At 41.4% G+C, this 27,546-nt stretch overlaps 1 protein-coding gene across 1 annotated transcript in view; it reads left to right on the top strand.

Annotated features, from left to right (window-relative positions):
• slc25a26 (solute carrier family 25 member 26) overlaps positions 1 to 27,546 on the top strand; it is a 237,683-nt gene that overhangs the window by 23,270 nt on the left and 186,867 nt on the right. The window contains exon 3 of the mRNA XM_078209491.1: positions 7,193 to 7,302. Coding sequence (XP_078065617.1) covers positions 7,193 to 7,302 — 110 coding nt within the window. The remainder of the gene's footprint in view (positions 1 to 7,192; positions 7,303 to 27,546) is intronic.

The raw sequence follows: 27,546 nt of genomic DNA, 5'->3' as shown, positions 1-27,546 counted from the left end.
TCTCTCTAACTCTGAGCACTTTCTCCTGTCTTTTTTACTTGCGTTCTGAACAGTACCTTGTTCAACTTCTTGTTTTTTTGTCCCTTTAACTTAACTGTCTTCTTTAGACTTTCTCTCAGTCCCAACTCCCTTGTTTCTGGACTTTGTTCTGCTCTTTCTTCAGGGATGTCTGCTTTTTGCAGCTCCCTGAACCTGTCCATCTGCTTCTGGGTCCAGCTTAAATCTAAACTCAAGTTATTTCTACCCTATGGTGGCCCCTGATTACTAAGCAACAGCCTAATCTTTCTTTAAACCTGCTTACTCTCGCATCATAAAGCCTTTAATTACAATGCAGGAACAGTTTGAAAAAACCCATAGACATGCAGGCACACTGGCCATGCTAAATTCTCCTTCACTGTATCCGAACAGACGCAGAGTGTGGTGACATGGGGATTTTCGCAGTAACTTAATTGCAGTGTTAATGTAAGCCTACTTGCGGCACTGCTAAATAAACTTTAAACTTTAACCTTTGTTTAACATGAACTAACTGAGTTTTCCAACCCTTGCATAGAAACACAAATTAAACTTAAAGCTATAACTTGTTGCTAATGTCTACAAATATAGATTACTCAAAACCACATGTTTCCTGACAACAGCAGTGAGATAAATGATCACTAATTTTGATTTGATTCATTATTGTCACATGTATTAGCATGCAGTGTTGAGTATTGTTTCTTGTGCGCTATACAGACAAAGCATACAGTTCATAGAGAAGGCAAGGAGAGAGTGCAGAATGTAGTGTTGCAGTCATAGCTAGGGTGCAGAGAAAGATTAACTTCATGCAAGGTCGGTCCATTCAAAAGTCTGATGGCAGCAGGGAAGAAGCTGCCCTCGAGTTGCTTGGTACGTGACCTCAGACTTTTGTATCTTTTTCCCAATGAAGAAGATGGAAGAGAGAATGTTCTGGGTGTGTGGGGTCCTTAATTATGCTGGCTGCTTTTCCAAGGCAGCGTGAAGTGTAGACAGAGTCAATGGATGGGAGGCTGGTTTGTAATTTTGAGGTGTTGGTTGAGGGATGAATGTTGACAAGGACTCTAGGACAATTCCCCTCTTTTGAATAGTATCATGGGTTATGTACATTGATCTGAGAGAACAACCGGATCCAAGGTTCAGGATGCATCTGATAATGTAGCACTCCCTCCATATTGCAACGAAATGTAAGCCAAGGAATGGAGCTTGAGCTCACAAGCTTCTGATTCAGAAGTGAAAGTACTTCAGAAAGCATACTTACACAAAGAAAATGCATGGTTGAGGCAATGAACTTTAAGGCATTTGGATAACACATCAATTATACATCAACTTGCAGGGAATTCCAGTTGAACAAATTGCTGAAAATGTCTTGGTGTAAATTGCATTCCTTTGATTCCATTCCATGGAGCAGTATTTCAGATTACTTGATGGAAGTGCCTTTCGATTGATGGTGTGTAGTTGCTTCTGTGAAACAGAGGAATGCCTGATAGTGTTGTGATCAAAGACCACTTTGAGCACCAGTTGGGCCCCCAGCCCTCTGGCTCGATCGGCAGTTGTAATGTAATCCATTGGTGTTGCAGTCATGGTCTGTAATGATGCAGCTGTGGTATTTTGTACTGTTTGCCTTTTATACATGGTCTGTAATAGAGTTTTGCCTTTATCCATATGAATGCAGCAGGCTGAGACCTAGCTGAGCCCCAATGTACTCCATGCTTTACTTACTTTCAAGGCACATCTATTAGCGAGCCCTGCTCAGTTTTAATTATGTGATGTGGTAACTATCAGTCAAGGGAAAGAAAATCTTAGTGTATACACTTTGTAAAAATATATAATTCTGCTTGAAGTAATATTTTATTCATTTTTCATTGATTTAAATGCTTCTTATAATTTCATGCCTTGCCTCCTCTTGGGTTCATTGTGAATTCTTGTCAACTTCCTTAAAACTGAAGGTTACTTCTTTAAAATATGTTGCACAATATGTTTGGCTATTTGCATTTTTGCTGTCACTACCTGATGTGAATGTAAGTTGACGGGGACCTGTAACTTATGATTAATTAAGGAGATGCTTTCACGGAAGAGTCATTCTGCACTCGACGTTAATTCCTTTTCTCTCTCTGTGGATGCTGCCTGACAGGTTGAGTTTTTCCAATAAGAGATGCTTGTTGACTTTGATTTATGGGTGTGGTAGGGTGGTCCCTTTAAGGGGTAATCATCTGCCGATCACGTGACCTGCCCGGGGCCTAATGTATGGCAGTGTGCGAACCTCGGCCAATGTGAGGAGAAGGTGTGGGTCTGGGGGCAAACAAAATCCTCAGTGTGAACCCGGGAGTTGAGGGGGAAAGAAGACCTGTATTGTAGTTGCTGTGTCGGTATAAAGTTTTAGCTTGTTGTTAAATAAGTCACTCCATGATTGCATCAGCTTCCTTGTTGATGCCTCGCAGTATTCCAATGGCGACGAGAGTAAATTGAACTGCAGTCTCGGGTTTCAGAAGTCGAAGAGAGGGAGGGGCATACCATCGTAGATCTCCAGAGAAGGAAAGAGAAGAGGTCTCTGCAGTAACCGAATGAAAAATAATGCCACGAACAGGGAAAACTCGATTCTTTTTAACCGGGGGCTGAAGACTGGGGTCCAATACATCAAGAAGCTGCGGTATTTCTTCACTCTTCGTGATATTATTGGGGAAGACAAACAAAATGTCATCCTGCTTACAGTATACAACCCAGATTTATAACCTTATTAGAAGCTTAGCTTCTCCAGAGGCTCCAGATACCAAGTTAGTGGCATAATTGAAAGTGTGTTTCAACCCCAGGCCCTCTATTATATTGCAACAATATAAATTCAATTTGTCCACCAGGGACCCGGGGAGATTATTTCTGCATTTGTTGTAAGACCTAGAATCATAGCATCCTACAGTGCAGAAGGAGGCCATTCGGCCCATCGAATCTGCACTGACCACAATCCCACCCAGGCCCTATCCCCATAACCCCGTGTATTTACCCTACCTAGTCCCCATGACACTAGGGGGCAATTTAGCATTTCCAATCCACCCAATGGCACAAATAGCTGAGCACTGTGAACTTGACTCTTCGTTAAGTGACATGTTATGAGATCGTTTGGTTTGTGGCGTTAATAATCTGAATATCCAAAGAAAGCTATTTGCAAAAACAAAATTATTCCTGGATAAAGCAATAGAGATAGCCCAGGCCACTGAAAGTGCTGAAAAGGTGCTTCTGAGCGATGTTGCATGCAGGATGGTAAGGTGAATCAACTATGGAGAGAAATGGCTGCTAAACAAGGACCTCGAATGGCAGGCACAGGTTAGGTGGAACAGAGATCCCTGGAGCAGGGTCGTGGACAGAAGAATAAGAGCAAAAACGTGCCATCGGCCCAGGAATTTGGATGAGTGTTACAAATGTGGAGGAGATCATCCTTCGGGTAATGGCAATTGCAAAGGTTTTGTCAGCATTAACTGTAGCAGGAAGGGCCACATTCAGACATTGTGCCGAGCCAGATAGAGTAACCCAGTTTAAAGAAACAACACACCTGGACTCCAGTGCGTTAAGTAGAAGAATCCAAGTTATACAAGTTAAACATGGTCAGGTTGAACTAGACGGCACCCATTGAGATCGTCCTCATAGTCAAAGGTTGGCTGCTGAGTACGGAGGTTGACACAGGTGCTTCTGCCATGGTGATAGGAGAACAGACTTGCATGTACCTATAAGAAGGAGTTCAACTCCTGGGATTAAGCGACACGGCTGCTAAATTAGCAACTTATGTGGAGGAAACACTAAATATATTGGGTACCACCATGGCACCAGTGTCGTATCAAAGCCAGTTGGCTCAATTCCCCATGATTGTTGTGGAAGGTAATAGTCCAAGCCCGAAGTGAGACCGGTTGTGACAGATAAAGCTAAGTTGGCAAAATAAATTTAAGTAACAGATGGTGCTTTTCAAGAGATTCTGCCCTTGTACAAAGGCATCTTTCAAAATAAGCTGGGCCAGATACAAGGGGTCAAGGCTAAAATATGTGAACCCCGAGTTCACACCTAAATTCTTTAGAGCTCAACCTGTGCCTCCTCGTTGATACCTCGCGCTATTACAATGGGATGCAAGTCATTTGCAATAAATTGCCATTCTGTTTGCTTGAGCATCTGGCAAGACTGAGCACTTTGGATGGGTAATTTAAAAAAGCTTTATTGACAATTAAAAGGTAGAAACTAACAAGTTAAAAAGCTAGGGGACAAAATGGATGCATCACAGCTTGGTATGGCTCCTGGTCTGACCAAGACCGCAAGAAACTACAAAGGGTTGTGAACGTAGCCTAGTCCATCATGCAAACCAGCCTCCCATCCATTGACTCTGTCTACATTTCCCCTTGCCTTGGAAAAGCAGTCAGCATAATTGAGGACCTCACACACCCCGGGACATACACCTTCTTCCGTCGGGAAAAAGATACAAAAGTTGGAGATAACGTACTAACCGACTCGAGAACAGCTTCTTCCCTGCTGCCATCTGACTTTTGAATGGACCTACCTTATACTCTCTGCACCCTAGCTATGACTGTAACATTATATTCTGCACTCTCACCATTTTTTCTCCCCTATATACTCTATGAATGGTATGCTTTGTCTTTATAGTGTATAAGAAACAATACTTTTCACTGTATAGCATACATGTGACAAATCAAATTAACAGTGAAAGGAAAAAGCTTAACTAAACAGACTAACAAAATGATTCCCAAAATCTTCATTAATGTACCCTTGGTTCACATTTTCTTATCTTGAATTAACCTGTCGGAACAGTAATTGGCTAACTTAACCATCTGCTGATTTTATAATTGGTTCCTGACACCTGTGAGCATCTCATCATTCAAAAATACAATGGTGCTACTCAGAATGTTTCATGTGACCATTTTCCCACACAGTAATACAATGCCCTATTCTTTATGCATTTTAATGTAACTCGCCAAGGTCATGAAGTCTTCGACTTTAGCACACCTTATCTTTCCAGTCTGGCTTGAGAAACACATCTTGCATTGTATAGACTTCTCATAATGTACAATTAGTCTTTTAAAATCAGGTGTTAATGATGAAACCTAAAACATTATATACTTTCTGTTACAGATTATATTACCAGCCCTTACCACATCTACTGATTAATTACTACTACTTCAACTGTCTCACAATTGAGGTTTACTACCTATCCTGGCTTGTTTCCAATAATGCAGGAGCTGGTTTCCAAGAATGCAATAGTTAGTTATAGAGTCATACAGTACAGAAGAGGCGCTTTGGCCCATCATCGACAAACTACACTAAATCTCCACCAATCCCACTTTTCAGCACTTGAAATATCCTATATTCTTGAATGTTATATGACAAGTGCTTATCCACATACTTTTCAAAGGATGTGAGGTTTCCTGCCTCTACTGACCTCCCAGGTAATGCATTCTGGACTCCCACCACCATCTGGGTGAAAAAACGTTTTCCTCAGGTCCCCTCTAAACCCCTGGCCCTGCACCCTGTAACTATGCCACCTTGTTATTCACCCTTCAATTAAGGGGAATAGCTGCCACCTATTAACACTGTCCATACCCCTCATAAGAGATCCCCCCCTCATTCTCTGCTCTAAAGAAAACAACTCAAGCCTATCCAGCCTCTCTTCATAGTTCAGATGTTCCATCCAAGGCACCATCCTGGTCAATCTCCTTCCTATAGTGAGGTGACTAGAAGTGTACACAGTCCTCCAGCTGTTTTGTACAGCTCCAAAATAGCCTCATTGCCCTTATCTATGTCGTAACTGATAAAGGCAAGTATCCCGTATGTCTTCCACCTATTCTGCCTTCAGGGATCTGTGGAACAGCACCCCAAGATCCCTCTGTTCCTCTGAGCTTCCTAGTATCCTGCCATTCATTGAGCACTTCCTTGTCGTCTTACTCCTTTCAAAGTGCATTGTCTTGTACTTTCCGGGGTTAAACACTGATCAGCCCATCTGACCAACCCATCTGCAGCTTCCTGCGACCTATGACCTTCCTCACTATTAGCCACCTTGCCAGTTTTTATGTCATCTGCAAATTTGCTTCTCGTCCCCCCAACGTTCTCATTTATATTGTTTATATATATTTTTAGTTTTTAAATTGTCTCCAATGGCTACTTGACCATGTTCATTATATTAAATAACATATTAAATCAGACAACAAAATGGTGAAGGAGTGACACAGTGGTTAGCGCTGCTGCCTCACAGCACCAGGGACCCGGGTTCAATTCCAGCCTCGGGTCACTATGTGTGGAGTTTGCACGTTCTCCCCTTGTTTGCGTTGGTTTCTTCCGGGTGCTTTGGTTTACTCCCACAGTCCGAAAGACGTGCTGGTTAGGTGCATTGACCATGCCAAATTCTCCCTCAGTGTACCTGAACAGGCGCCGGAGTGTGGCAACTAGGGGATTTCACAGTAACTTCATTGCGGTGTTAATGTGAGATGACTTGTGACTAATAAATAAATAAACTTTAAGTCACACTAAAGTTGTTGATTTGAAAACTGCCAAAATGCTTTTGTTCTGCAAACACTTGCTATTGTTCAGTGTAAGAGTGGCAGTGGTTCTGCTTTCTCCTGTTTGTCATCCTCCTAATTTGCAAAGGGTACAACCCCACATTCAAGTAAAACAAGTACACTATTGTGTTATGGATGGATAGTCACCTTCATTTTCGCTGGGCCAGAATCCTGGAATTTCCTAGCTAACACCACCCTCAGAACAAGATTGTCACTGAGAATGCTGTGGTTCAAGGAAAAGTCAACCACCAGCGTCTTGGAATGGCTAGGGATGGACATTAAATATAGTCTTACCCACATTCCAAGAATAAATTTTATTTTGCTGTTATTGTACGTGAAGGTGTAAAGCTGCTAAAGCCAATATACCAACACATGTGAAGTGATTAGACTAAAGTGAACAAGTTATAACTAAAGAGTGGAACTTTGGGCTATATTCCTTAAAGGAAACAAGGCTTGTTCCCCAAGAGGTGAATCTACCACATAGCTATAATTGTTTTAAATCCATTTGACATTTGATGAATAAATGTGCAGAGTAACTGGAGTGAGTGACCATTGTATTGCAAATTCTTTTTGGAGCCAGTTACGAATATCTAACTTTTAGACTGACTGGAGTTTTTTTTGTGTATGGTTAATTTCAGCTGCTCTTTTCTTCGTTACCTATGAGTACACAAAATCTGTGCTGGGTTCCCGTGTGTCTACAAACAAGGCTCCGTTTATTCACATGATTGCTGCTTCTCTCGGGGAGGTGGTAAGTGCCTCATCTTATGCTCAATCTGAAAGTTTGAAATTAGTAAGCATAAAGTAATGTTTGTTTTAATTTTTACCACCATGCCTTTAGCATCGTAAAATGTCCCCCACGTTTCACAGGAGTTTAACAAATGTTAAAAACAACCTTGGTTTGGACACAGTGGACTATAGTAAAGAGTCCTGGCCTCCATATTACAAAAAGGGTATAGTTGCACTCGAAGGTGGTAGAGTCAGAGGTTTACAGCATTGAAGGGGCAAAAAAAAGAACCATATGCAATCAGTAGCACAGGTGACCAAAACCTTGAGTAAACAGGGTAGGTTTTAAGGAGCATTGTAAAGAGAGGAGAGGAAGGAATTAAGGCAGTGAGGCTCAAGGAGGAAATTCCAGAGTTGGGCAATTGGAGGCATGATTAAAATTGGGGTCCATATTGAAGGAATGATGGAACCTCAGTATTGCAGTGCTGAAGGACATTCCAGAAGTGGGAAGAGGTGAGGTCTTGGAGTGATTTGAAAAGCAGGACTAAGAACTTTAAAATTATTTTGCTGCCAGACCAGATGCCGAATTAGTTTAATGGGCACGAACTTGCTGCAAGTTAGAGTATGCACGCCAGAATTTTGGGTGAGTTCAGGTTTAAAAAGGATGGAAAATGAGTGGCTGGCCAGCAAAGTATTTGAATAGCCAACTTTGGAGATAACAAAGACATAGATCTTCACTCTTTTATTGTTAGACTTTTTGTCATGCTTTGATTTAACTTTCCAGTAAGTCACTATGAAAAAAAAAATCTTTCCAATTTCACAAACTGACTGCTCATGGCATAATTATCTTTGGTCATCAAATCACTTAATTCTTTTCATGCATTATTGATCTGCATTTTTCTCGAACTGAAATTTCTAATAATAAAATGTATGCAAAATAAAAATTCAAAAAATTGCTCTCTACAGTTTAATTAAACTTGTCCACTAAATATTATTTTGTGCTTTTAAGCATTCGTTAGTTTTAACTAAGACCTCAGTTTCTAGGTTTGATACTTTTGCTTTGAGCTGCGATGCTGTGCACTGAATTAGATTATGCAGTTTACACACAGGCAAAATACCCAATTTACCAGATAGCACTACGTTCAGTAGGCTGTATGTTTTCCAGAACTTTTGAAGAGAGGCGAGAGCCACATGGCTTTTTCACTACTTAGTTAATTGCGAAGCTTTTATCACTTTTGGACCTAAGGCCACAGTACACACAATTCAGTGACATTTCCTCTTTCTTTTAAAGGAAGAAGATTGTTCTGCATTTGTAATGAAATGTGATGCCTGACGTGTTGACGTATTTTTTTTTACATCTCCTATGGTGTTGCTCAAGGTGGCATTATAAGGGATAACATTCAACATATCAGATGAATGATTAGATTGGTGGCTGAATGAGTCAAGTTCGGCCTTTGTGAGTTTTTAAATACTGAATTGAATCATTTGATGCAGTCCATTTATTCCATGCAAACTATTCTATATGTGTTGTTTGCATTAATTAAAGCAGAACTCTGCTATTTTTGCAATTTTTTTCCCATTTTCAAATTCTGCTTTGGATGTTTCTTACATTGATCTTACAAATGTGTACTTCAGATGTTTTGACATGCTTGACCATTCATGAGTAAATATTATTACACCAAATGGATTTTGGCTCACGCTGTCTCATCGGAGTATACTCGCAGTAAAGTACAAAATGTAAATAGATGCATATATGTAATGTAATATAGCAGCATCATAGATCAGTGTGTTCAATGCAGCTTTTGCCCCCCTCATTGTCACATGAGGGAAAATTTGAAAACTGTCGAATTACTAAACATTTAATTTGCAATATATTCAGTAAATATTTTAAAAACAACTGTTTGTGTTTATCAATGCAAAGGTGTGTGGGCCTCCAAAGGTTTATTATATTATGCTTCTGTATTTCTTAAATATATTTTTATAGATCTTATTCTGGTTTAAGTTCATTTGTATTCCACGTATGTATTCCTCGAGAGCTCATTTGTCAAGTTGAAGTGAATCGCTTGCTTGCATTTATAAACCTTTTCTCCCTGAGGACAGACTAGAAAATACAGTGTGACATGACAAGGCAAAGCAATTGGCAGGCATTTAACTTGGCATGTCAACTCATCCACAAATTTTGGGATGCCAAAAGCCAGTTGAAACAAAATACATTGCATTTATAACATGAGACAATGGCTGCCTGAGTCCATTGTTTTTCCCCTTTTTATTGTAAAGCAATGCTTAGATAATTTTGCTGGGGTATAAACAAAGTTGACATTCAGGAATAATCTATTCCTTGCTGGGTGGAAAAACTACTCAAAATTTACATTTAAGTTTCATATTTTGTTCCTTTGGGATTCGGTGGCAAGAGAGACTGGAATACTGGAAGAGCATTTCTGTATACAAATTCAACATATAATTGCAAATAAGGAAGTGTCCAGTTAACCCTTTTAGTTCCTCATTTTAAGAAACAGTTTGAGCTGATACGAAGTACAGCGCTTAACCTACTGACATTATTGACATGATAATTTAACTATCAAGCTGGAAGCTACCACTTTTGGTTCCTCCTCTGTGCGGCTCTATACTCTTCACAGTCACTGACCTGGGACCCTACTAAGGATCCTGGAAGACTGAAAGTCCCTCTCTAAAGCTTGTTCTTCTCAATCACTTGGTCCTTCTCGCCTGCTTCCTATCATGCTCTCCCAATCTTGTGCCCTCGTGCTTGATTCCTTTTGCGATTCTGCTTCAAACCTACCTCTTTCTTCAAACTTTTATCTCCCTTCATCATAATCCCTTCTTTGACTTGTATCAACTTTAGGCTGGTAACACTCCACCCCAAGTTAAAAGTGCTACATCAAGGCAAGTTGTTGTTGCAGAGCTGGTCTCAAGGCAAACCCTCAACGGTAATTTCTGTTAGCATAGGTTTGGAAGGTTGCGAGTAGCTTTGAGCTCCTATTTCAAGGGAATTTGTATTTACTCATTGCCTTTAAAACCAAACATTTTTGCTGGCACAGGAATTAAATCCATGAAATCATCAACAATGAAAACAAAAGTCTGAGGTCACCTACCAATCGACTCAAGAACAGCTTCTTCCCTGCTGCTGTCAGACTTTTGAATGGACCTACCCTGCATTAAGTTGATCTTTCTCTACACCCTAACTATGACTGTAACACTACATTCTGCACTCTCTCATTTCCTTCTCTATGGACAGTATGCTTCATCTGTATAGCACAAGAAACAATACTTTTCACTTTATGCTAATGCATATGATAAATCAAATCAAAAAGCTGTCTCTCCCATTTTCATGAACAGTGTTTTTGATGGTAAGAAACTTAATTTTCACCAAAATCTTTAGCATGGCCTGTAGTGAAGTAAAATGTATTCTGAATGCTAACCAGATACTTGGATTCTTTCTAAAGAAATACCAGTGTTATGTTTTTGCTGGATAAATTAACCATTTGAAATGCCAGGAATTGCCACAAATATATTTGCTTATGTACTGTTATCTTTTACATGAGTTTCCACTTTATTGAACTGGAATTCTGTCTGTTTTGCAAAGCAGATTTTAGAGTCATCGACTCTGCAGCACAGGAAAAGGACTTTTGGCCCATTGCACCTGCGCCAGTCAAAGACAAACAACCTAACCATTTTAATCTCGTTCCAGAACTTGGTGCATACCCTTAGCATCACCAGTGCACATCTAAATGTTTCTTAAATGTCATGAAGGTCTTTGCCTCCACACACTTTCAGACAGTGAGTTCCAGACTCCTTTTTCTAAAATATTTTTTCATACGAAGGAAAAGCTAAATAATCGAAACTATCTGGATGTGCCCAGTGGGTCAGTAAGCATCTGAAGACAAAAGATAACATTTTGGGTGCGGAATAATCAAAAATTACAACAGAGGGGGCTAGTCAGCCTGTTGTACTTGCACTGACTCTATTGAAAGAGCAGTTACACTTACCCCCACCCTCCTGTTTCTTTGTCTGCAACCCAGCAAGTTACTCATTCATCCCAGTCCTTTTTAAAATTATTTCTAGCATTCGTTTCCACCACCTTTTTCATGTGGAATGTTCCAGATCCCAGCAATTCTGAATGATAATATATCTCCTCATCCTCTGTCCAAATCATTATATCAATGACTTTAGATATTGGACATCTAGCCATTGACTCACTTGCCAGAGAAATGGATTGCCCCCTCTCCACCCCACTTATTACATTAAATTCTCTCCTTCTGTAAACCTCAATTTTATTTATGACGGAGAAGAGTCGCTGTTGAGTCAGTGTAATTCACTTCCCCAGAGAATGGTGGAGGCAGGATTGTTAAATTTGTTTTAGAGGTAGATAGATTTTTGGTGAATAGGGGAATCGCAGGGTATTGGGTGTAGGCAGGAAAGTCCATTGGGGGCACAATTTGACCAACCATGATCTGGTTGAATGGTCCAGCCAGTTTGAGGAGCTGAAGGGCTTCCGCCTGTTCCTAATGTGTATGTTTGTATGGTCACCTCTTCACCTACAGACCAGAATTCTCCCGTCCCACCCGTTAGAGGAATCATAACGGGCGGGGGAGGGATCATGCAAAGGTCCGTTGGTCTCGGGTGGGACGTTCTGCTTTTTGGGCGAGCGCAGCTAGAGGATCCCACCCTCTGTGTTCTGAGGTGAAAGGTTTGATCTTTCCAACTTCTTCTCATCACTGAAATCCCTCATCTGTTAAACCTACTTTGTGCCTTTCTGGTCTTTACCTCTTTCTGCACTTACAATGCTGCTGCCTGCACAAAAATCTGGATAGTTTATAAAAATTGAAGAGTGATGAGCCCAACATTGATAATTGGGGGACACCACTGCAAAGCACCACTCAGTCTGAACAACATCTATCCACTTCCCTCTGGAAGTCAATTCTGTATCCATACCATCACTTTCTCAATTCCATGAGTTTCCATTTTCTTAATGAGCTTTGAGTGACACTTTATTCATACATTCAAGCCTGCTGTTCTAAACTTCTGTTATCTCAATCGAGTTAGACACACTTTGCATTTAACAACTTCATGCATTTCTATTTGGGTCCTTGGTAGAGCAATTTTTTCCCCCCCTGAGCTAACCTCTTTCTCTTGATATGTTTATTAAATGTTTTAAGATTCAGTTAAATGTTGCCTGCTAACCCCCTCTTTTATGCTCTCCTTGCCTTTCATGTTAACTTTTCCAATCACCACCTGTACTTTCCATAATCTTTCTGGTTATTAACTGAATTCTGCTTCTGACATTTGTCATGAGCCGCCTTATTCTGTTTCGATTTTTCCCTTTGTCATCCATGACAGATTAGCTTTGGACGTGTATCCTTTTCCTTTCAAAGGAATGTGCCTCGTTTGTACATGAGCTCTCTCTCCCTGAATGCCCTCCATTGTTCTGTTACTGCTTTACATTGCAGTTGCCTTTGCTAATCTACCTTTGCTGGGTCCCTTCTTCCATAAATTGGTTCTTCTCAGTTGAGCATTTTTACTTTTGAGATTTTCTAATTAGTCTAAACTGTATTGCGGTCACTGTTAGCTGGACGATCTCCTACTATAACATATCCCAATTGCCCTACTTCATTGTTCAGAACTAGATCCAACATGTCTGACTTCCTTGTTGGATTGTCATTATTGATTATGAAGGGTCTTTTGTACACATCAAAAATTCTGCTCTGTATGCTTAGCACTATGTTATTCCCAGGGTAATTGAAGTCTCCTAATATTGCTAGGTTTTCTATTTCTTCCTCATGGTTTAGAGTACTACTAAAAAAAACTTGCAGCAATGTACAGCTCTCCCTTTGTTTCTCAACTCAATTTAAATGGGTTCTTCCTCAAAGCACCTCATAGACTTTCATATCATCTCTTAATGTGCCACTATCAGCACCCCTTCTTAGCTATGATTGTTACAATTTGTATGCCCTTTGTCTTTTCGTTCATGATATCTTTGTCAATCTCTCCCTGGCCTAAACCTATTGCTGGTCCTCTATCCAGCACCCTCTCCCCCACCCCACTACAACAGTATACATCTCATTCTATTTTCAATTGTCTTCAGCTCTGATGAAGAGTCATCCAGGCACAAAACGTTAGCTCTGTTCCCTCTCCACTGATGCTGTCAGAATAGCTGTGATTTCCAACATTTTCTCTTGTTGTTTCATATACTTGGAGTATTAGTCAATATTGCCATGCCACTTCTTTTCCCTTCTATATCATTCCTGAATACTAAGTAATCAGGAATATATTAAGAATCCAAACTTGGCCTTGTTTGAGACATATATCTCAGTGCAGCTCCGTCACATTACAGGCATTGACACTACTTTTTAGCAACCTGTTATATGTTGCTAACTCTTACAATTTCATATTTCCTTCATCGCTTTTGCTATTTTCCTCAATTTGGTCCCTGTAATTTTGGGAGTATTTCTAATTTTTCTACTGTTATACCCCCTGCCCTGAGATCTCATTGCTGCTCCTTTCCACTGCTTTTTTTCTATCTTCCCCCTCCCTGCCAAACTTGTTTAGAACTTCCCAACAGTTTCTGTCTGAGAAAATTGGTTCAGATTGTGTTCCAGTGCAACCTCTCCAGTTTCTCCCTCTTTCTGAAACCCTCCCTCTTGCACCACTTCCTCAGTCACATTTATACCTATCGGCTTGTTTCTATGTTCACTAACACATGGCACTGGGACTAATGCTGAGATTACAGCTTTTCAATTACCTGTTTTAATATTTTTACCAACTCCTACAATTCTACCTGTAGGCTTTTGGCACTTTGTTCTATCTGTGTCCTGGTTCTAACATGGCCCATGACTTCTGGCTGCTCCTCTGTCCCATGTGGAATGTCCTGCATCAGCACTGTCTTATATATTCTTTATCAGAGTGCTGAAATATACACGCCTGAAACACCATAACATGCCCTTTCGGTTTACTGAGGCCAACATTTTCTGTGCTGCTTTGAATATTATTTGATGCCTTTTTCATAATTCCCACTGTAGCAATAATTCTAAGTGTGCTACTTGCAACACTAAACCATACATGGCTGTAGATATTTGTTTTGTGTCTTTATTGCACTAAACACCTTCCTGACCTAATGAGCTGCCATTTGTCAGAGCTGAATAACAATTGCCAAAGGTATGCACATGCATAAAAAGTCTGGTTATGGTGCATAACAATGCTGTAATTGTGCAATATATTGATCTGTTAATGGGGCTGTAATTCCACCTATAAATGAAAAGGCGTTTTGTGGAAGACAGAAGAATTGGCTATGGATTTGTTTGTTCATCCCATCATTTGTCATTTTAATGACGTAAATTGATATGGGAGCAAATCTAGTTAGTTTTATAATTACAAGATTTGCAAATGTTTTACTTATTGCTTCAAATCTTGAATGTGAGGAAGCTTCATTTCACATTGGGAACTGAGTGAGGAGACAAAGGATTTATTTGTTTAAGAGTGACAGAGCACTTTCTTCTCAATCAGCCCTTTCATCCAGCGGTCTGGTAGAAAGTGCTACTGTTTTCCCCATTCAGCCAGGACAAATACAATCAGTTGATCCACTTAATAAAACACAGTGATGTGTTCTACTTGTTCTACTTGAAATATAAACTTCCCATCCTCCCTTTCTGCTTCCTCCCTCTCCTTTGGTATTGTTATTTGATTTGATTTATTATTGTCACATGTATTGGGATACAGTGAAAAGTATTGTTTCCTGTGTGCTATACAGACAAAACATACCGTTCATAGAGTATGTAGGGGAGAAGGAAAGGAGAGGTGCAGAATATAGTTTTATAGTCAGAGCTAGGGTGTAAAGAAAGATCAGCTTAATATATGGTGGGTCCATTCAAAAGTCTGATGGCAGGGAAGAAGCTGTTTTTGAGTTGATTGGTACATGATCTCAGACTTTTGTATCCTTTTCCCGACAGAAGAAGGTGGAAAAGGGTATGTCCGGGGTCCTTGATTATGCTGGCTGCTTTTCTGAGAATGTGTAGACAGTCTCAATGGATGGGAGGCTGGTTTGAGTGATGAACTGGGCTGCGTTCACAACCCTTTGTATTTTCTGCAGTCTTGGACAGAACAGGAGCTATACCAAGCTGTGATACATCCAGAAAGAATGCTTTCTATGGTGCATCTGTTAAAAATTGGATAGACTCATAGCAGACATGCCACACTTCCTTCGCCTCCTGAGAAAGTAGAGGCGTTGGTGGGCTTTCTTAACTATAGCGTCAGCATGGAGGGATGAGGACAGATTGTTGGTGACCTGGACACCTAAAAACTTGAAGCTTTCGACCATTTCCACTTCATCACCATTGATGTAGATAGGGACATGTTCTCCACTATGTTTCCTGAAGTTGATGACTATCTCCTTCATTTTACTGGCATTGAGGGAGAGCTTATTGTCATCGTACCATTACATCTGATTCTTTATCTCTTTCCTGTACTCTGTCTCATCGTTGTTTGAGATCCGACCCACTACGGTGGTGTCATCAGCAAACTTGAAAATCGAGTTGGAGGGGAATTTTATCTCAGTCTTAAGTGTATAAGGAGTATAGTAAGGGGCTGAGGACACAGTTTTGTGAGGCACCAGTGTTGAGGATGATCGTGGTGGAGGTATTCTTGCCTATCTTTACTGATTGCGGTCTGTGGGTTAGGAAGTCTAGGATCCCTCCTCGCAGAGAGAGGAGCCGAGCCCTTAACCATGTAGTTTGGAGATGAGTTTTGTTGGAATAATGGTTTTGTTGGCTGAGCTGTCGTCAATAAATAGAAATCTGACATAAGTGTCCTGGTTATGCAGGTGTTCCAGGGTTGGATGTAGAGGCAGCAAGATGGCATCTGCTGTGGGCCTGTTGCAACGATCGGCGAACTGTAGTGGATCCAGGCAATCTGGGAAACTGGAGTTGATGCGTGTCATGACTAACCTTTGGAAGCACTTCATAAAGATGGATGTCAGAGCCACTGGGTGGTAATCATTAAGGCACGTTGCCTCGCTTTTCTTTGGTACAGGAATGATGGTTGTCTTGAAGCATTTAGGAACCTCAGATCGGTGTAAGAAGTTAGAGGTCTGCGAATACCCATGCCAGTTGGTTCATGCAGGATCTGAGTGCTTGTCTGGGTACCCCATCTGGGCCAGTCACTTTCCTTGGGTTAACTTTTAAGAAGGCGGATCTGATGTCTATGATGGTGACCTCGGATATTGATTTGGCCGAGGGTTCCCAGGATGGATGGCACTCTCTTGCTCAAAACGGGCATAGAATGCATTGAGCTCATTGGGGAGGGGTGCATTGCTGCCGACGATTCTACACGCTTTCATCTTGTAACCTGTTGTGTTGTGCAGATCTTGCCATAATCGGTGGGTGTTCGTGTGGCTAGCCTGGGTCTCTGACGTGGTCTGATACTATCTCTTGGCATCTTTGTTGGTTTTCCGTAGATTGTATCTGGATTTCGTGTATAGGTCAGGGTCACCTGACTTGAACGTCTTGGGCCTGGACCTCAGTAAGCAGTGGATATCCCAATTCATCCATGGTTTCCTGTTGGGAAACACACAGATTTGTTTCTTTGGCACATAGTCAGGACTGAAAGTCAGGACCAAGTACAAGCAAAACACTGTACTTGGAGACACATTTGTATGTAAGCGCCTTGGAGCAGAAAAAATGAGACAAACCAACACGGAAATATGAATAAGGCTGGCTTTCCCGTGTTTTAAGGGCCAGAGTTGTGCGCCATGTGAAGAAAATGTCACAGATGTAACATTTCTGACTAACACATGACACCATGTCTTTGTAAGTCAAGTTTGATGCTCCCATCAATTGAATTGTGAACTTAAATTTAACAATAGCTTGATAGGAGAATTTGTAACTTTATCTCAGTTATCAGTGCACATGGGCTAGTTTCTGTTTAAGCCACCTTACCATGATGTGTTCAGTCAATTACAGTAGTGTTAAGTAGCCTTTATCCCTCAGATAATGAGAGTTTTATGATGAAGCAATTAGTGATACTGACTACAGGCATACGGGCAATCTCGAGGAACATGATTTAAAATCCACGCACAGCTATATTAAACAGCGATTTGCATGCAGAATATTGATTATCAAGAGCTCGGCTGATCTGGAATTTTTATAGGATGCAGTCATTTTAGACTCTATTATGTAATTTTGTTGGATTGTGTGATGCAAAACACTAAGCTGACAGAGGACAATATCCACTTTCTGTATGTGGACGTAGCTGGCCCATTTTTAAATAATTGCTATTAGATTTTTAAATTTGGGGGGATAAAAATGAAAGCAATGATGACCATTAGCAATTCTTCAGATGGGGTTAGTGGGAAAGATGACTCTGATCAACATACTCTGTCTGAAGAGGATTGTACAACCAAAACAGCATTTCTGTACTTCAACATTCTTTTACCATTTGTGGGTTCTGGAACTGGTGATGAGGAATAGAACCATAGAAAATTACAGCTCAGAAACAGGCCTTTTGGCCCTTCTTGTCTGTGCCGAAGCATTTTATGCCTAGTCCTACTGACCTGCACTTGGACCATATCCCTCCACACCCCTCTCATCCATGAACCCGTCCAAGTTTTTCTTAAATGTTAAAAGTGACCCCGCATTTACCACTTGATGCAGAGATCCTTCAGTGTGAGTTGGACAAGTTGAGTGAGTGGGCAAATGAATGGCAGATGTAGTATAATTTGGATAAATGTCAGGTTATTCACCTTGGTAGCAAAAGCGGCAAGGCAGATTACTATCTAAATGGCCATAAATCAGGAGAGGGGAATTTGCATTGAGACCTGGGTATCTTTGTACACCAATCACTGAAGGCAAGCATGCAGGTGCAGCAAAGGCAAATGGTATGTTAGCCTTCATAGTGGGAGGATTTGAGCACAGGAGCAGAGATATCTTGATGCAATTATGCAGGCCCTTGGTGAGGCCACACTTAGAATATTGTGCACACTTTTGGTGGTCTCCTAGCTGTTCTGACCTTTGAACCCAGAGCAATTGGCTTCTTAGTTGGATGAACTGGCTGTGTAAGCATAGCTGGGATTTATTGGCGAACGAAAGGATTGATGAGATTCAATATCTTGGAACTCGGGTCAGCATGCTTTAATTAATTAGTCTAATGGGTGTTCAACCAAAGTTACTGCCTGCTTAACTGAGTGCATCATTTTGGTCTATGTTTAAGAAAGGCAATACTTGCATTGGAGGCAGTGCACTGAAGATTCACTTGATATGTCCCTGGTATGAGAGGGTTGTCTGTTGTTGCATGAGAGGCTGGAATAAATTTTGTCTATATTCTCTTGCGGTTAGAAGCATGAGAGTTGATCCAAGATTTAAGACTAGGATGAATAACTGAAGAATATATGGAGCAGGAGGGAAAGGATGATTGAAACCCAAGATCAGCCATGATATTGAATGGTGGAGCAGGCTCGATGGGCTATATGTCCATGCCCACTCCTGCTCCGATCTTTTGTGTTCTTGTGTGCTTTGATGCACAATGGCAGATTTTACAGTTTTTCAGTTTATTATGTTACACCGTGAGTGGGGTACTTAGTTTAATTTAGTTCGCCTCCAGTGAGTCATATATAGCTTGCTCTTGAAGTTGGCCATTGCTAATCTTAGGCAGCTTGTGGTCCAAGCTGGTGACTGGGGAGTCGGGGGATGTGACACTGACTGCCCTTGATATCAAGGCAGCATTTGATAAAGTATGGAGTCACAGAGCCCTAGCAAAATTGACGTTAATGGGAATCGGGGAAAACTCATCACTAGTTGGACTCATACCTAGCACAAAGGCAGATGGTTATTTTATTATTCTTTCATGTGATGTGGGAGGCGTTGGCAAGGCCAACATTTGTTGCTCATACCTGATTGCCCTTGAAAAGGTAGTGGTGAGCTGCCGCCTTAGAAGTCGATTTGGTATCTGTAGCAGTTTTGTACAGTTGAGAGGCTTGTGAGGACATTTCAGAGGACTGTTATGAGTTAATAATGTAACTGCGGGTTTGTAGAGCAGGTAAGGATGGCAGACTTCCTCACTTCAAGGACATTGGTGAACCACATGGGTTTTTATGACATTCAAGGATAGGTTCATGGCACTGTTACTGAGATTAGATTTCAATTCCAGATATATCAATTGAATTTAAATTCCACCAGATGCTGTGATGGGAGTTGAATCCATGTCCGTAAAATATAAGCTTGGGCCTCTGGGTTACTAGTCCAGTGATTTTATGACTGCCACCATTTTCCCAATCATCCCAGGATATTGCTGCATGGGTCACTCAGTTTAGTGTACTGCACCCAATCATCTTCAGCTACTTCATCCATGGCCTTGCATCATAAGGTCAGAATTGGAGATGTTCACTGATTGCACAGTGCTCAGTATCATTTGCAATCCTCAAATACTGAAGTAGTCTGTGCCAATATGCAGCAAGACCTGGACAATACACAGACTTGAATTTATAAGTGGCAAGTAACATTTGTGCCATATAAGTGCTAGGCAATGGCCATTTCCAACAACAAAGAATCTAACCATTGACTAGAAACTGAACTGGACCAGCCATATAAATACTGTGGCTACAAGAACAGGTCAGAGACCAGGAATCCTGTAGTGCCTAACTCAACTCTTGACTCGCCAAAGTCTGTCCACCATCTACGAGGCACATGTCAGGAGTGTGATGGAATACTCTCCACTTGCCTGGATGAGTGCAGCTCCAACAACACTTGAGAATCTTAATACCCTCCAGGACAAAGCAACCTGTTTAGTACTCCATCCACAAACATTCTCTCCCTTCACCTCTGATGCACAGTAGCAGCAATGTGTACCATCTACAAGATGCACTGTAGAAACTCACCAAGGCTCCTTCGACAACACCTTCCAAACCCAGGACGACTGCTATCAAGAAGGACAAGGGCATCGAACACATGGGAACACCACCACCTGGAAGGTCCCCTCCAAGTTATTCACCGTTCTGACTTGGAAATATATCACTGTTCCTTCATTGTTGCTGGGTCAAAATCATGGTACACCCTTCCTAACAGCACTGTGGGTGTGTGTACCTACACCACACGACTGCAACCATTCAACATGGCAGTTCACCACCACCTCTCAAGGGCAGTTAAGGATGGACAATAAATGCTGGGCGAGCCAGTGACACCACATCCCATCACTGTATTTAAAAAAACTAGTGAAACACACCAAGGCTCCTTTGACAACACCTTCCAAACCTGGGACCTCCACCACCTAGATTAAGGACAAGGGCAGCAGATACATGGGAACACCACCACCTGCAAGTTCCCCTCCAACGACACAGCTTGTAACTATATTGTTTTTCCTTCACTGTCCTGGCAATCTCTTCCCAACAGTTCTGTGGGTGTACCTGCATAAGATGGATTGCAGCGGTTCAGGTCGGTGGCTTGCTACCATCTTCTTGAAGAGAATTGGGGATGGGCAATAAATAGTGGACGTACCAGCGATGCCCACGTCCTGTGAAGTAAATCGTTCATGCACTACCAGAAAACCGCAACTTTTTGAAAAGTCCCACGGGGGTGAAAAAAAAAATTTTTTAGTAAAATTCTGTATCCTGTAACCTTGCATCATGTGCCATTCCCCTTTTTCATCTCTCTTTGCAAAATGGCATTATTCAGAAGACCTCCTGTTTCCATCCATTTTAAAATGCTGATTGCTTTCTTCAATGTTTCTGTAAAATGTCAACTCTGTCCTTTGAATTGTAGTCGCAGTTGTGCTTGGTCACCCTGAAACACCAGGCCGATTGAGCTTATCCTAATGGTTGCCCAGGAAATGAGATTGCTGCCATAAAGACCTGCTGTGAAACGCAGCCGAGTTTTGTGGTCATAACAGACCAATCTCTAATTAAACCTGGAGTTGAAATTGCCTGTAAATAAAGATGAATGGAGTCTGAAACCCTCCAACACAGCTAGCAAATTCATCATACAATTAGGGGCTGAAACCTGAAAATTAGGACCTGTCAGCGACCCACACATGAGCTGCATCAAAACAAGACTAGCCACAAATAAAACTGCTTTATTATACCTGAAAAGAAATGATGTGGGGGGTGGTGGGGGACAACGACAAACTGATAACTCCAAAAAAAAACTGGCAATCATCTGCTTAACCTAATATCATAAGTTTTGATAGAATATTCATTTTGATCATCTAAGCTGTAGAAATGAGATGCATCAAATGAAAAAATCTGAGTGTTTTTAATGTACACATACAATTCCATGGGAAATTCCAAGATTACTGATGCACTAAGATGTGATTCACCGTTCATTTTGAGTCTTTCAATGCGATTTCACTTTTGAAAAATTATTTTCACAGCCTATTTTGTTGCTGCAATTACATGTTTTATCGTTATTGTATTGAAGTGTATTAAGCAGTGTTTATTTCAATACATATCAGTATGCCATCCGAGAAGGTTTTACAAAGTAGCATTATCCACTTTCAGCCTGAAGGGGTCAGTCTTGCCACAGCAAATCTTTTGACTTCTGATGCATTCTTTTCACCTTACACTGAATAGGAGAACCAGATTGTTCTGCAAAAACTTATTACTCTTTTAACTGCATGTGATCCAGAAACATAAAAAAGGCTTGATCACTTTTTTGGGGGGATTTTTCTGTTTAGTAGCTGAAGTGCACGTTGTTATTTTGGTTCTTGGGATTAAGCTGGTTTACCACGTGCAATGCGGCTGAATTTAATTAATTCTGGACGTCCTATTTGTAGTGTTCATTAATCTTTTACCTTTTTTGATCAATTTAATGATATGAACTATGTTTAAATTATGAAATTAGCTTTCTTCCCTGTCAGAAATTTACCACCATTGGCAAATTTATAACGAGTTGTGAGAGAACCTTTTAACACTGGATTGCATTCAGGTGCATGGTACTCCATCCCAAGGATATTCAACTCAGTGACCTAGGTGGTTCCTCCAGATGGGCCTGTTTAAGAGACTGGCACGCTAACAATGATTTGTCATTGACTTGAGGAAACTGTGGACATTGGGATTGTGCAAGCCCCTATTTGCACGGTTCTCAGTTACTTGCCTTTTAATTAGAGCTCTAAACTAAATGCACTCAGGTAGCACTCTGATTCCATTATTTTTTATTTGTAAACTGATCCTCAATCTTTAATGATGAATTCAGGATAGCACCATCCTTTAAGCAGTTTCTGAATAAGTTGCAATGCCACTAGCTCTGACTAAGAGTGGAACAGCAGAGACCATTTTGTCCATCAAAAAAGGAGTGTTGAGTGTGGGCTGTAACACCACCTGGCCTCAATCTGTGTTCTCAAAATCTGCTATTTGTGTTTGCAGAATTGACTGGAAGGCAAGTCAGTTAAAGGATCCTCCACCCACACACCGATTATGGATCAGAGGCCATTTCAGCCACAGAAAAATAATGCAGGCCTATGATTCTCAGCAGAAAGTCCTTCTGAGAACATACAAGAAATAGGAGTAGGCCATTTGACTCTTCAAGTCTGTTCCACCATTCATGGCTGATCTGATTGTGGCCTTAATTCCACTTTCCTGCCTGTTCCCCATGATCCTTGCTTGGCAACATTATGGAGCTGGATGAAGTAGGGTGCTTGGATTCTGGCAAGGAGATTGATAAAGAAGCCTGTGTCTGAGTGTCTAACTCAGTTGTGTAATGTGATTATTTTGGTGTATGTTAGGGGTTTCTATATAGACATTTCAATAACCTGGAGAGACTGGCATGTGTTGTTGCCCAGTAACTGTTGGATAATGATGCAGGGTTGAAGGGCCAGCATGTGTTCCAGGTGTACATCCTAGTATACATAGCAATCCTCTGGACCACATGGAGAATCTGAGAAGTGCAGCCAGTTCAGAGCGCTTGAAGGCAAAGTATGACGTATGGTCCCTCGATAGTACATCTTCAGTATTTGATGTTGATTTCCACTTGACAGGAAGAACCAATGCCCCCTTATGTCTTATCACTGGTGTCCTCTGAGCTGGCAATCATCTCAGGGTTATGTTTCAGTAGAACTGAAGGAAAGTCATTTTTTTTTTTCTAGTGCAGTCAGGGTTCCATTAAATATTTCGACCTCAAAGTACTGGAGGAGTACTACCAGCCTTGGCAGGATTCTCCAAATCAGTGGCAAGAAAGGTATTTTCCTCTCCCAAGCCAACTTGCCTCGCATTGAGGTGCTTATCATTTAAAAACCAGCTCACTGGGCAGGACAACTTGTCTGTATGCCAGACACTGGACTCCTGAAGCAACTGCTCTACTGGGAACTAGGTCGTGGCAGGAGACTCCCAGGAGTTGGTGCCAAGTTAGCTAAATTAAGCTGCCGTGGTCAAGGGGGGTTGGGAGGATGGGTGGCAGTGTACTGATTAACATCAACGCCCCTGGGCTTAGAATAATAGTGCAAAAGAGGCCATTCAGCCCATCAAGTCTGCACCAACTCTCTGAAAGAGCACCCTAACTAGGCCCAATCCTCCACCCTAACCCCATAACCCCGCACATTGATCATGGCCAGTGCGCCTATACTGCATATTTTTGGACTGTGGGAGGAAACTGGAGTACCTGGAGAAAACCCACACAGTCACCCAATGCTGGAATCGAACCCTGGTGCTGTGAGGCAGCAGTGCTAACTATGGGAGTGGGCAAATTAGCCAAGTTTCTGCTCCTGATTGTGATCCTGTGACCTGTGCTGGAAAATGCTGGAACTTGTGAACTGAACTGCTGGAAATACTGAGCAGATCAGACAGCATCTGTGGAGAGGAAAAAAGTTAAATGTGTCTGGTAAACAGCTCATTTATCAGACTTGGAGATATAACATGTTTTAAACTGGTTTAAAGGGTAAAAGAAGGCTAAAAACAAAAAGGGTAGGCCTGTGATAGGCTGGAAGATGGGAGCAATGAAATGAGAAAAGGGATGATGGTGGAAGGCATGGGGGGTGGGGGGGGGGGGGGGGGGGGGAGAAGAGTCGAGTCTGAAAGGTTACAAAACACATAATTGAAAGGAGAAACGCTGTTCCTTGAGCTTCCACTGGAGCAGTGTAGGAGGTCAAGAATAATGCAGCTGAAGAATTAAAATGGGAAACTACTCTCAGTTCACAGCCACACATACAAACTAATGAGGCATGATCAGCAAAGCGTCTGAAAAGACTGCTGTGAGCAGTGGCTCACGGTATATTAATTTCAAAGTAGTGCAGGTCACTCCTTGTTTCACCTGGAAGGAGTATTGCCGATGCTAATAAATTGAATTCTTTATCTAGGCCAACACATCATTGATCCATAACTTCACTCCATCCTCATTCATCCAACTGTTGTCATGAACATGCACAAAAATCCCTGCAGGCAAATTGACGTTTGCCCTGGTTTTATTTTTGAATATTACTAAAGGCTTTAATTTTATTTGGTTGGCCACGCAGGCGAACCCCACTGTGGATCCAGTTTTCTCATGAACCACCACTTTCACAAGATCTGTTTTGGAATCTTTCCACTCCACGGTTTAACTGCTAGACACATCAAGATTCACGGGTGCTTCATCCATGTTGTCGATGTGACTTAATAGATACTTATCCCACTATCTGCTGCTAGATCACTGGAAACTGGTCATTTTTGCATCGTTGCATTTTGGTAGCCTCTGAGCAGTCTTGGTCTTCTAGTGCAACACTAAACTGTGTTTTTCCAGAAAGCAGCTACACCAACAAGCTGTTGGTCTGAAGTCTCTGCTGAATTCGGTGTTTGGTCCAGGTTCTTAAGTGCTGATGATGCAACCATTCTGACAATTTTTGAGGACCCATGCAAAGGGGGCCGACTCATAGGTGCAATATGTACAAAAGCATGATTTTTTGGTGTTGTAAAAATCATGCCTTGTATGCTGCATTCCATGGTAATATAAAATGTCCAGTGCTGGGTCTGGTTCTGTGTTTACATCATGGGGTGAAAGCCCTTTTTTGCATGTACAGCATGCGCAGAACTACTTTCCAGATTTCTTTCGGTATCCTTTGACCAGTTCCATAACTTCCTCAAATGCCAGCATTGACCTTCAAGCCTACTTATAAAGACTCCATAATTGATTGTTACCAGTCATTTATACCCAAAGCTGTTCATAATAGTTATCCATTATCAGATGACTGAAACATAGTACAAAGCAAATTACTGCAGATGCTGGAATCTGAAACAAAGAAAATGCTGGAAAATCTCACTGTAAATCCCACCCTCCCCCATGGCAACAGGAGTCACCGGCATTGGCCCTCCCGGGTCCCCCCATCATGACCCCCTTTGTGGCCTGCTCTCTTCTCTCCCCCCTCCCCCCCCCCCTTCCCCTTTGCTTCCCTCACCATAGCCCCACCTCCTTGACATTGTCCTGGCATTGTTATGGTGCCTAGTGGGCACTGCCAGGCCACTGCCCCAATCACCTATGGGCTTCAATAACCTCCGATTCCCCAGCATAGCCATAGCGCTTGGTCCCTTTTAGTGGGGACCATGAGTGATTCATGTCAGAAAGACCTCTTGCTGCTGAGGGGGGAAATGTCCCCACCAAAGCATGACATTTATATTTAAATCGTCTTTGCAGTGGATCAGAAAAATCTTGCTCAGTGTTTCACTAAGGGGTACACACAGTTGGGGTGTTGGAGCAGAACCCCGAGTTACATTAGGAAGCCAGACTAGACTCGAACAAATTTATTTCTTTAGGCATAATTTGGGATATATTTCTCCAGGGGTAATTCCACTGACAGAGGATGGATCTTTTGTAGTAAAACAAACTTTATTTAATAACAGTTATAAATATTATATTATTAAATATAACTCTAACAAATGGAGCAGCTTAACCACTAATAGTCCTTAAGCTAGAAAGTAAAGTTGCTTCCTTTCATTTTTATGACTGTTCCAGTTCCAAACAAGCCACGTTCATGCGTAGATCAAATCCATTTTCAAATAAATAATTAGAAAACCCAGGCATATTTGATTTAAAATTTGTTAACAGTCTTGGAGCTTTCGGAAAGAGATGAGAGTTCCAGAAGTCTGCAAAACCCTTCTAACTTCGACCAGGCCTCAGCTGCAACTAGCTGCTTCCTGCAAAAGCTGTTTTCTGTCTGCTGCTGACCCAGCTCTGCACACTCACCGCATAACCCTGTCAATCACACTAATCAAATCCCAGGGGAACTTAGATGAACAAAGGTCCATTAGTTCTACGTAAAATAAACACTTGCAAGGCTGAAATGAGTAATTATCCTGCTCTCCCAAAATCTGAGCTGTATTCCTTCCAGACATTCCAGACTGCCTGTAGAATAAAGCTGAATTTTTAAACATTCCCCTTAAATTAAAAAAAATCCATATCAATTGCACCACTACCATCACAACACACTTTCAGCAAACATTTAAAGTTTGCATCACTCAGTTTTTATTTTGCAAATAATCTCTTGGCCTTGCTAAGCATGCTAGTCAAAAATCTGGTCCAATTGCATCAAAAGGCCAACATTCCACTAATGTTTCTGTGCCTGTCCACGAGCTGAGTGATTTTTGCACTTGGACTCCTTTATTTCTCTCCAATTCACAGTTCCTACCTTCTCATCATTCAGAAAATATTCTGTCCTGTCTTTCTTGCATCTAACATGAATACCTTCATACTTTCCCACATTAAACTCCATCTGTTAAAGATTTACATTCTCACTCAAATCTATCAATGCAACTTTCTGCTCCCATCTACACTATTTACTGTGCCGCCTAACTTAATGTTGTCAGCAAACTTGGACGTATGGTGCACTCTTCCTTCCTTCATTCAAGTCATTTAAATGTAGTGAAAAGTTGAGGTCCCTGTACATATCCTGGGGTGGTGGGGGCTGTTAGTCTTATCAATTGATTGCCTCCAATTTTGTATGTTCTCTTTTGTTTTATTTATTAGCCATTTACTTTGTGGAATTTTGTTGAATGCTTTCTGGAAACCCAAAGAGGAAGATCCATGGTCACTCCCGTATCTACCACCTAGGTTACTTCCTTTGAAAAAAGTTCAACGAGGTTTATTAGACACGCTGGGTGCAATTTTTCTGATCCTGCCCACCCTGAGACTGCAAATTCCCACCTGAGCTTAACAGAACTTTCAATGATCTGTCAGATTGTCTGTCCTGCCTGTGACCATTCCCATGGCAGGTGGGACCAGAAAATTTACCCCAGTTTCGTTGTTACAAGTCCACGCTGGCGCGCACTGATCAGTTGATATTTGCCCAAATTCTCAGTTGCTCTGTTCTTAATAACATA

This window comes from Mustelus asterias, chromosome 3, assembly GCF_964213995.1.
Source record: "Mustelus asterias chromosome 3, sMusAst1.hap1.1, whole genome shotgun sequence".
NCBI classification, from domain to species: domain Eukaryota; kingdom Metazoa; phylum Chordata; class Chondrichthyes; order Carcharhiniformes; family Triakidae; genus Mustelus; species Mustelus asterias.
The sequence above is the reverse complement of the archived record's forward strand: the minus strand, read 5'-3'. Positions and strand labels throughout refer to the sequence as shown.